The 12480-nt window shown below is 37.2% G+C and overlaps 1 protein-coding gene across 1 annotated transcript; it reads right to left on the reverse strand.

The window, feature by feature from the left end:
• Positions 1–5989: 5989 nt before the first annotated feature.
• Positions 5990–11626, reverse strand: LOC104593066 (actin-3). The gene is made up of 5 exons (XM_010252745.3): positions 11376–11626; positions 8102–8175; positions 7602–7995; positions 6845–7458; positions 5990–6277 (listed from the first exon to the last, which is right to left on the reverse strand). Exons 2-5 carry the CDS (start codon positions 8159–8161, stop codon positions 6212–6214), a joined length of 1134 nt encoding a protein of 377 aa, XP_010251047.1. The 5' UTR covers positions 8162–8175; positions 11376–11626; the 3' UTR covers positions 5990–6211.
• Between the last annotated feature and the right edge of the window lie 854 nt (positions 11627–12480).

The following is a 12480-nucleotide window of genomic DNA, read 5'->3' on the forward strand; positions in this document are numbered from 1 at the left end:
TTTTTAAGAAAAAATATTCATACTTCCAAAACTCGTTTTTCATAAAAAACCGCTTCTGTCACATAGGCAGTGAGCAACACTATACTGTTTGGTAAGGTGATTTTCATCACCGTTTTTCATGTATGTGCTGACAGATAAGCACTATATAGGATACACATCAGTCAACCGTTGGGGGAAACGGTTCACCAATAATTTGGCATTTCATGCATTGGTGGGGTCCCGATTTTTTAGACATACCCGATTTTTAGTAATCGGATGAACCAAACAATGAGATACACGGATGTTTGTTGAAATGCCTATGTGGATCCGATGTGGCACCGTTTTTTTGAAAAGCGGCCACGGTTCCAAACATCCCCTTGGTATTTGTCTTTTAGGTTAAGAAGTGTTGTTTTGGCATTAGAATATGGTGTTTTCAAATGTAACTCTTGTCAAATACTCACAATAATTTTTTGTTCCAATTTGATACTACTAATGTGAGAGAGGTGTCGCCTCATATGCCTAGGGACATTAGATGTAGGGATGCAAACGGATCAGATAGGATTTGAATCATGGTATACCTGAATTCAACCTGACGAGAACAATTCGATCAGATCTCACAAATGTGGATTTAAATTCGAATTCGATGAAGAAATCAGGTATTCAGATCTAATCTGATCCAATTTAATTAAAAAATAATAAATTATTAAAAAAATAAAATATAACAATTTAAATAAAAAAAAAAACAAGAAATACAAGTTAATCCAAATCAGGTCCATTGACACCTTACCCTGAAAGGCGTTATCGGCATGGGTTGGTTCATAATGATCAGGCATTTGCTTTGCAATTGGACTTGTGCTATTGAAGTTGCTCCATATATAATATATAATTAGGACATACAAAGATTTTTTTGCTGATTCTCCAAATACTTGGAGTGACTTTACAATTTTTACACTGCCATATATTCAGTTTGATCATCCTGCTCCATATCAAAGATTGTAACATGCTTTGAATTGACAGTATTAGGTTGATTATATATGTTGTAGTAGAATGGTGACAGGTGACTGGTGTGGCATCCTCCTTCATCTTCGTGTACTCTATCGATGGAGGAGACATACACCTTAATGTGGCTGTCATATCATGAAGTGAGAGATCAATGTTAGTTGAATGCAGCTGAGTGATCTGAGGTCTGAGGTTGATTGTGAATGGAAGACACCTATACATATTTCATGTGCATCAAATCATCAGACGATTTGCCTTTGATGACTTTGTTGTGTTAAAAGAACAAGTTAATTTTGAATAAGTTCTTCATGTGCTCAAGGTTTGTTTGGTTTGCAATTGAAATCGAAATCAGAATGGTTTATTTCCTCTACTATTTGGTTAAGACGGGAATCAAAATTAGAATCAGAATCAGTTGGAATAGATTCTCATTCCCAAGAGATGAAATGGGAATGGGCATTTCCTCAAATGGGGGTGTGTGTTAACATAAGACGGGGAGTAGTATGCCCCTAAACATCATAAAAATAAATGAAAGCAAGAGACCATGGGAGATTGAGAGCATCAAGAACAACGTTATCAAAGGCTGCATGAGTCAATCAATCTGCCACCTGGTTAACTTCATGAAAGACATGTCAATATATAGTTCATACCATGATCCAAAAGCACATTCAGCTATAGACATTCTTCAATGGTTGTCTTGATCCTCCATGGAGGATCCATCACCTTCTTAAGGCAATCGATGACTAGCTTGGAATCTCCGCCGATGAAGGCCTTGAACTCCCCAAAATTCAATGTAACATTATAGGCTTCCCAAGCTGCCTAAGCAGCCAAGCTTAAGCATGCAAGATTAATAGAAGTCATGCCAATGTAAATAATATTTCACCTCTAACACCCTTCCAAGATGATCCCTCACAATACATGCAATGGATCAGTGACCAACCGCATTACATGATGTGTTAGAGTTGATTTAAATTTTTCCCTGAAAACATTTCCATCGGCTGGTTTTGAGGTTCATGAAATAATTAGTAGCTCTTTCAATTAATATGGTAGGAGGAATAATGATATTGCTAAACATCTTTCCATTTCTATTTTTCCAAATAAACCATTAAATATTTACACTCTTTTATTTAATCCATTGGTCCCCATTCTCCCCGTTAGAATTAGGATTAGAAATCCCCATCCACTAGTCTTGAATTGAGTATCGTTATCATTTGATCGTCGAGATTTGACCCAATTACAAGCCACACTTGTTTGGCAAACAAGCAATTTATAAATATGTGGTTAAGATCTTTATCTTCTCCACAAACTGCACAAGCACCATCAATGTTACAAGCTATGCTGATAAAGTGATTAGGTAATTTAAAGCTCAATGCCAAAAAGAGGAAAACTTTTAATTTGGGAGCATTGGATTTTCCAAATACTTTTTAGACTCCAACTGGGAGAAAAAAGAATTGGGGTTTGCCAAACATTCCCCATCATAGGCTGATTTAACTCAAAATTTACCATTTGATGTAAGTCTTCAAATTTCCCTCTTCTATCCCCCCCCAAAAAAAAGATTAGTCTCCAAACCATCATATCTTTTTGCCAAGAAGAAAGGATAAGGATAGGTTGGATTTCTTTTAGCCAAGAAGAAGAGGCACAAGGAACCTGATGAGGTTCATATTCCATGTTCTCCTCTCATTGTCAATAATCTCACTGACCTTGATATCCTTATTTTCGCCAATTCTTCACCCAACCCCCTACCTAATCACTTCATGAGAAGCAAGGATATACCCCCTCCAAGCCCACGAAATAAAATCTCCTTTTTTGCTTTAGTACCCCAGAAATTTGATTATTTAAACATTTTTTAGGAAACAACTTTAACCCACAAATTTTTAGGGATAATTAAAATTCGACTGCCCAACTTAGCAAGGCAATCAATATTTACCTATCTGTACTCTAAAATGGTGTGAATAGATCCGAACTCCTTTGAGCCAAGGAAGAAAGCCTTGTCTATATGCTAAAATGGAGTCCACATCTGCTCCTCTCACCAACTTCATAGTACATACTAGCCATGTATTGAAAACATTTCCCTGTGAATGATATCATATAGTACCAAGGTTTTTAAAACCAACCTGGATAATGAACCGGTCAGGGTCAAAACCGGTAAAAAAAATTAAAAAGGGTCAAAACCTGACCGGTTCCTAGTTTTTTCAATCCGATCATCCGGTCCAGTCTGATTTTAAAAACCATGTACAGTACAAGAGATGTTCCCAACTCACAGCTGCAATATGTGTGAGGTTGGTGTTAGGAGCAAATCCAGATTTACTAAAATGAGTCTTCTTAGCTATTAAATCTTCGTTCTACCCCTCTCCTAAACCCCTATTGCCTTGGTTAGTTTTTGAAATTACTAAAATGTCCTAGGAATGTGGAATGGCATATTAGTATCTATGCTATGGGTTCATTTGCAGCTAGGATTGGAATTGGAATCAAAATCAAAATCCCCTAAAATTTGGTCCCACCTCTGGTAAAGGTTAGGCCGAATTCACTGCTCAGGGGTAGTGAACCCCTGACTCAATTAGTTTGGGCTCAGTTTGGGCCTAACATTTACACATAAATGGTCCTTAACCACCCTGTGAAGACACAAGGACAATGGATTTATGTAAGATGAAGCCCATTAGGTAATCAACCATGTAATGGTCTCTTACATCTAACATCTTGGCCCATAATCATCAAAATGTTGCCCATAGGGTGGGACTTCTTCTTTGACTGCAAAATATAGTGTCACACTTTCTGCTCAAATGGATCCCAAAATTAAAACCTCTTGTAAATCTTTTTCATAAAATAGTATTATAAATATATAAATATATTTTGCAATTCATATTTCAAATATAGTTGATATCCATTACTGATAGTTTAGGTTTCCATAAAAAAGAGTGTAAACCCTAATATACACTTTGTCCGACAAATGGATTGATTCTATCACTATGATCACCCACCCAAGTAATTTCCCAAACTACCCCAACATGCCTAGGTATTTGACTCTTGATGGATCTCACTGTTTGGCATATCAAAGACAACTCAATGTAAAACCTAGTGCAATATCATAATCAAGTTTGGGGTTAAGTGCAACTTTCTAGTTTTGCCTATCTATTTCCAAGGTCTAGGGCATAACTGGAAATTGGTATGGGTATAGTGTTTTTTTTTCTAAACACCTACTGACTGTGCTTGGGATTTAATCCTAACAGCTGAGACAAGCTGCTCCATCGGTTCTACCTTGTTAGAACAAACTTTCCAAATCTATCCAATGGCTGAGAACATTTTAAACTAACACAAGTCTCATAAGTGTTCAATTTAAGAAAATACTAATAAAAACATGAAATAACAATGCATTTTATTCAATTCCTTCTACCCGTTTGATTCAAATGGGAATTGGAATTGAAATCGGAATTCATTAGAATTCCCAAGAAAGAGGGAGAGAATGATCATTCTTTCAAATTGGGGGGATTGGTGGAATGAGAATGGGATTCCGATTTTATCCAACCAAATGGTTGGAATCGAAATGGATTAATTCTAATTCCAGACCCCTATTCTTACAAATCAAATGGACCCTCTATTTTTACCTTGCTCATCCTCCTAGAATGTAATGTCACCACAACTCATTATTAAAGTTGTATTTGGTGCTATTGCCATTTCATATTCAAACGTTGAGAGAGACAAATGGCATTTCATGACATTTGGCGTTTTGACCCCACACTTGTTTAATTGATAGTTATGCTGTATTGAACCAGTATTTTGACAAAATGTTTATATTCAATGTGACACCACCCCCAACTCTCAAATTTAAAGATGGATATTTTTTAATGATTGACTTATTATTACACATAAATTAACCTAGATGTAGATTTGACGGTTGTAAAAGCATAAAACTAAAAGAAAATAAATTTATTTTGGGAGGTAGGGTTTGCAGTATTTGATAGTGTATACCCTCATAGGATGCCAACTAAAAACAGGGTCGTTGAATTGTTCCCCTTCCCCATACGAATGGTTGATGGAGGAAACGTAAATTTTACTTTTACTCCAACACCCTCTGGTTTATGTTTCTAAGTTTCCACTTGGGAGGACTTTTGGGACACGTCTTCTGACATTTCAAGCTGGGCCACGCAAGAAGCTATTCGGTGAAATCTAAACGCGTGCCATTAAGTTCTGAACGCAAAAAATGCAACCGTAATAAGTTGCTCTGAAACACGTTTGCTCAACCACCGCAGCTCATCATCGCAACTCATCTTTGATACAGAAACCATACCAAACGGGCTTTAAAAGACTAAAATTAACCCGAAAAATCTATGATACGAAAAAGATTTGAAACCGGCTTTAAAAGACTAAAATTAACTCAAAAAATCTATGATATAAAAAGAGTTTGAAACAAACAAAACTCATCCATGAATTTTGATTTACAACACCTGATTCGCTACCACGTTTATGATTCCAGTTTACTGTCTCGACCAACCTGAAATTTGACATTTAACCTCAAAATGCCTAAATGACACTGATGTAGCAGCATTGCAAATATAAAACGGCCACGATACTGAACAATCATCTAAGAGCCCCAAGAACAACATTATACCATAAAGCATCAACCTTGTAAAACAATTGTGGACTGAAGATCAAATATGGACATGTAAACCCCATGTAAGTCGATCCACCGCGTTTCACTAGGATCAGAATTGTTCATTAGAATTTTTAGACGCCATAAGTTCAGTCATCAATCCACACTAGCAGTTCTGGACTAGATTTGCACATGCAGTTTATTTTGTCAGGAATTGGTTGGCTGTAGTTATTCCAGTTCCAATCCTTCAATATCTATCAAAGAAAAATATGCAATCCAATACTTTCTCAATAATTATGAATTAACCATAAGCCACTGCTGATCAGAGTAAAGATTAATCTAATGGAGAATGCGAAAATAGGCATCCATGAATATATTCTAAAGCCCCAATTAACTGAGCGCTCAAACTAGGAAGCAACACGACTATGGCAATTAAAATTCAAACTACATATATAATCACAAACACATACATCTAGTAATTTTGTAGAGGCCAAAACATATAAGTTACTTGTGAAGAAAAAATATCAAACACAATAACAACCAAACCATAAGGATCGATCCGGCGTTCGACAACCAGGTAACTTAAACCAGAAAATACAAAAACACAAGCAAAACGGGGAAAAATAATAAAAAAAGAGCCCTTCTATTCTAGAAGCACTTCCTGTGAACAATAGATGGCCCAGACTCGTCGTATTCTCCCTTTGATATCCACATCTGCACAAAATCCAAAGAGAACCAAAATGTCAACATAACAGAACCCAACCGTTGATTCATCACAAAGAATAAAGCATTCAGCATTTAAGAAATCCACCGAGATATATTGAAGGCGTAAATTAAACTCTATACCTCAAGAATCCACCCAGTTGAAGTGGAATATAACATTGATACAGTATCTTAACATAATTAGAGGTTACCTCGTCTTAGTTGTTTCTTTCATTTTCCCCTCTTTTAAGTTGCATGGTCACAGTTTAGCTCAAACCAGAACGGGTAGTAGACCACCCGCCGGATGGAGTAGGGCATTAAATAGTATCACCCAACTACTAGGAACACAATGTTGAGGACTCAATACCCGCTGACCACTAAAAGATAAGGCACCACACACCAACTTGACTAAGGAGGTGGATTGCTTCCTCTATTACTTGTCTTGTGAGACAATTTTAAGTAATAGCAATTTTAAATGGCTTTCCAAGCTAATCTACCATATCATGCCAGCATCAAATGAATGCAATGTACCAGATACTCAAAAAAATGGCATCCAAGGAGGACCATCTTATCATTTACCTGCTGGAAGGTGCTCAGGGAGGCCAGGATGGATCCTCCAATCCAGACACTGTACTTCCTTTCAGGTGGTGCCACCACCTTGATCTTCATGCTGCTCGGTGCTAGAGCTGTGATTTCCTTGCTCATACGATCAGCAATGCCAGGAAACATGGTCGACCCACCACTAAGGACAATATTTCCATACAAATCTTTCCTGATATCTACATCACACTTCATGATTGAGTTATAGGTGGTCTCATGAATTCCAGCAGCTTCCATCCCTATGAGTGAAGGTTGGAATAGCACCTCTGGGCAGCGGAAACGCTCTGCTCCAATTGTGATGACCTGACCATCAGGCAGCTCATAGCTCTTCTCAATTGACGAGCTGCTCTTTGCAGTCTCAAGCTCCTGTTCATAATCAAGAGCCACATAGGCAAGCTTCTCCTTTATATCACGAACAATTTCCCGTTCAGCAGTTGTGGTAAAGGAGTACCCCCTCTCAGTCAAAATCTTCATCAAACAATCAGTTAAATCACGACCAGCAAGATCAAGTCGGAGGATGGCATGGGGAAGTGCATAACCCTCATAAATAGGGACCGTATGACTAACTCCATCACCGGAATCCAGCACAATACCTATGGGGAAACACCATCAATAAAATGAAAAATTACTTGGTTATAGTTTGTTTTTCTCGATGATCATCATTCATCATCTTGTTTGTATCATAGGTGGGCATTAAAAATATTCATTATTTTCTTTGTCTGTCTATTTTACAAACCTGTGGTACGGCCACTTGCATAAAGGGAAAGCACAGCTTGTATGGCAACATACATGGCTGGAACATTAAAAGTTTCAAACATGATCTGTGTCATCTTCTCCCTGTTAGCCTTGGGGTTGAGAGGGGCTTCAGTTAGGAGAACGGGATGTTCTTCAGGAGCTACACGGAGCTCATTGTAAAAGGTATGATGCCATATCTTTTCCATATCATCCCAGTTACTAACAATACCATGCTCAATAGGGTATTTCAGTGTGAGGATACCCCTCTTGGATTGTGCCTCATCACCAACATATGCATCCTTCTGCCCCATTCCAACCATAACACCAGTGTGCCTTGGTCGACCAACAATACTAGGGAACACAGCCCTTGGAGCATCATCCCCTGCAAAGCCAGCCTGTTGAACATAGAAGATGGAAATAAAATGATCATGATGCATTATATATTTCTGCAGATGGGAATTTTTTATTCAGTGCTTTGTAGCAACTAGCAACTGTTCTCACCTTAACCATACCAGTACCATTGTCACAAACAAGAGGTTGAATATCCTCGGAATCTGCCATGTTTTATATTGAGTCTGTAATGATATAATGCATTTAATACTGTCAGATTTTGTATGAAATAGTTAACAGAGAGAACCACAAAGCTGAGCACAACAACACAGCAAGAAATGAAGGTGCTACATATGAAAGATTCAAGGACCTGATTGCAAATTTTTACAAAATATAGAACACTACTTGAAGTCACTCTTGTTTCAAAATACATGAATGATGCCATCCCCATTTAACCAAATGAAAATAGAACTCTCAAGGACAAAGCATGCCACCTTATTTAAATGGGAAGAGAGGGGTTCTAACTTCAAGCTCAATGCTTTGAAACTACACTGGTCCCTCTGGTTGAATTGGGTTCAGCTAGGGCTGGGCACCTTCCCAATGCCCAAATACAAACAATGTTTTTGAACCCCTGCATGGCATTGTTTGGCTAGCCTCAAGGGGCTCGGTCAGGGGCAAAACCCAGGCCCAGCAACTATGCTTGAAAAAAGTGCACAGCTGTGCAGAGGCTCAGAGCACACCAAGCACCTTTTCAAAGGGGATGTGCGTGTGCCTGGCCATAGGCAAGGCACTTAAAGGCAAAGATAAATGGGAAAAGTAGCATAACTAGCTTTACAATTCCCCGATTATTGTATAGTTTTAACACATCCTAGAAGCATGGAAGGCCAACAAGCATGAGAACATAATTTGTGCCCAGGATTGCAAGTTATATTAGTTTTAATGAATTCACATAGTTTCATTAGTTTTCTTGCACACACCAAGATTACTGATTGAAAAAAGGATTTTATTCAATAAATGGAAGGGAATTCAACTGCATGGATTTCAGAAAGAATGAGATGATGCCTTGGAGGCTATCTCATGTTCTAATGCAGTTAAGAAAAATTAGTTCAAAATTGTAGCTTCACTAGCACCAAGATTACATATAAAACAAAGAAATACCCTTTTCAACTATCAGTGCCACTGATAACATTCAAATGTTAAATCAATAAAAAAAGGTGAGGCACTAAGTGTGGTCTTTAAAAGAAGGCATTTCTGTTCCACAGCATCAGAATCATCTTCTAGGACTAGGAATATGAAGTTACTACAGCTCCTAAGCATGAAATATGAGTACACGTATTAAGTATTATAAGATGCTTATTATCTGAGAAAATCATGAGTAAACAGGACATTATGACGACAGATGTGGCGCATGGTATATTTGTGCATCAGTGCATGTGTCACACATCACAAACCAATGCAGCTTGTTGCATATGAGACTTACCCCTTATAGAAAAAAATGATATGAGACTGTATGGTGCATGATAGCACAAACAAGATGTTCAACCACTACAGACTTGAAAGATTCAGCAAAGAGAACACAACCATGTCTTCTTTGCCCCCTAACATGATCCTTGATAGAATGTCTAAGCCAAAAGCAAACAATTTCCCCAACCAGACAATTGGCATCATCAGTTTCTAATAAATAGTTTCACAAGAAGATGCTGTATGGGTAGAGATCATGCTGTTTTATAGCAATTCCATGATAGGATCAGACCACAACAAATGGTTTTGAAACAATGCACCCCGAATGTGTATATAGCTCATAATGAAATCATAATAACAGATAGAGAATAACCAAAATTATGCAAATGGATTTAAATGTCACAATCCTAAAAAAGAGAAAGCAAACAAGATACACTCAGAATAACCCAAATCCCAATGTTGAAGAATCTTGGCTCAAACTTGAAGATCTAAAAGCAAGAACAATATCATAAAGAAATTGAACAGATAAGAAATATTTATATGAAGGGCTAAAGGCCTAAAGTGGAAGGGTCTGACCACTTAATGTGATCTAGAATCTGAAAGAAAATAACCAAGGAGGATGTTGATGGAAACAGCACCATCACAAAAGAAAGCTAAAAATTCAAAGAGATATCATTTCCAAAAGGAACGAAATTTGAAAGCATACATCAATAGAAATACATTTTGTTGAACCACTAAACATTTATGGGGATCAAGGTTTTACTTTACCACATTTGAACTGATATTTAATGAGAAATAAGAATGTAAATACTAAAATAGATCTCACAAAACTGAATTTCCATCACTAACACTAACTGCAACCATTCACAATAATTTGTCCTGTTGAACAAGTAACTGTGAACAATTCCAACAAATTAAACCAAAGAGACAAGAATTTTACTTTTAGTCCGTAAAACTTGGACAGCAACCTACAGCTTCAGCCAACCTAAATTTGTTATATTGGCATTCTAGCAATACTCTTAATCCATAAACCAATAAGTTGACGGTAACATCTTAGAAAGATAAATATGGATTCAAATGGGTGTACAACCAACTTCAGACCCCAAACACTACCATCACCAAAATATACAAAGATGCAAAAATGTCATGGAGATGAGTTTAGAATATCATGTGGAGGGTAGGGGAACTGGAAGGGAGGGGACTGAAAACCCAGCCTTAGAGCCGTGGACCCTCTACAACCAATTTCAGTGGATACATCTCAACTGTGGGGAGAACCCAAACTAACCGGGCAAATATATAAAAGTGAATTCACAGTTAAAACTCAAATTAGCAGAACTTAATCGAGAGTTCTCAATTTCAAAGTAGAGCTTACTCGATAACTGTCTAAAATGGTCAAATCATATTGTAGAGTATGCACCCATAAACACCTTGGAGCGAAAATGAAGAAGAATTCGAGCCTTTAAATCCACAAATTAAAATGGATCTAATGGAAACCGAATACAATAAGGAGAAGTGATGCCAATAAAACGATCGATCCGCAACTTGTAAAGAATAGCCCTTCCTTGTATGACAAATACCAACTCCAAATTCAGAAAACATCAAATTCAAACTCAAAACAACACAGAAACTAATAGAAAACATCGACGATGAGATATCACAGATCCACAAACACGTTAACCACATAAACCACTCCATGCTGATCGATCAGTATATAGAGAACATCAAGCCAAAGCATCATGCTTCTCAGTTTCACAAATCCCAACCCGATCTTGAATGAAACTAGATCACTGACGAGAGGCAAGACCCTAATATGGGCGATCGAACCTAAAGATATCGCTAGGACAGACTCAATTACAGATCAATCATGATCAAGTTCTATTTAAGCATGAAACCCTAGATCTGAACAGATCAGCTGGATATTGAGCTATGGAAATAAAGAGAGCGAAAAAGGGAACCGTTGAAGGAGATGATGAAGAAAGCTTGCCTTTAGAAGACGGCAGAACGCTTCCTACTTCGCGTTGGCGGAGGAGAGGAAACGCGAACGAGAGAGGCGCAGAGGGTACTCAGTGGCAGCAGCGGTGAGAGAGGAAGGGCTGAGGCTAGGAAAGGAGTGATGGATTCGGCTTAAAAATGAAATGTAGATGTAAATGCAAATGAAATGAAAGAGAAACCCAATCGAAATGCGATTCTGGAAAAAGACGAACTCTAGTCTAGTAAATAAAACTTACTGGAAAAATGTATTACAGAATCCAGACACGAGCGATGAGATGATAGGCGATAGACAAATTGGACTTATCTTTTTGACGAATATAACCTTTGTCCGAAGGGCGAATAACTCTCGGAGTTGCCCAAACTCTAGTCTAGCAAATAAGTGTGAATGTAAATAAGTAGAACATAAAATAATTCATATAAATTATAAAATTGGATTAATTTTGCACTTACAAATTTATCTTTTTATCAAACAAAATTTTAGCTACAAACATGAATTCTAATAAAGTACATGCTTTTTCTTTTATTAAAAGCTTATTTGAATGCAAATTTTTACTTCTTTTTTATTGATCCATTTTTATATCTTATTATTAATTTAAATACGCATTGATCTCTCATAAAGCAAAAGCGAACCAGAGTGTAAATTTACCCTGAACCATGATTTATACTCCATTTACATCGTTTTCAAACACAGTCTAAACTATCGTTATAGTTTAGTTAATTGATTAGTATACCTTACTGTTTTACTATATTCTAATGCTATCTTATTGTTTCAAAAAATTATCATTATCGTTAAATGTTAAATATTGATGGAAAAGCTGAAATGTCAATTTTACTCTTCTATTAAATTCCTTTGATAGAAGTTCTTTCTCCTCGGTCTCTTTGTCTTTCTCTCTTCACCTCCTTCCCACACAGTGGAATGTCAATGAAGCCACCGTCACCACTGTTGCAGCCTTTGAAAGCGATGATTTCCACTCTCTTCTCCATTTTATTCATTTTGATCTGAAACACACTGACAATTTTGGCATCCCTTTTTCCCCTTCTCTCTCTCTTCTTCTTTCTTCCTTCCTTCCCATGTAACAGAGGTCTCAGACATAAAC

This window comes from Nelumbo nucifera, chromosome 3, assembly GCF_055504915.1.
Source record: "Nelumbo nucifera cultivar China Antique chromosome 3, China Antique-T2T, whole genome shotgun sequence".
NCBI lineage: Eukaryota > Viridiplantae > Streptophyta > Magnoliopsida > Proteales > Nelumbonaceae > Nelumbo > Nelumbo nucifera.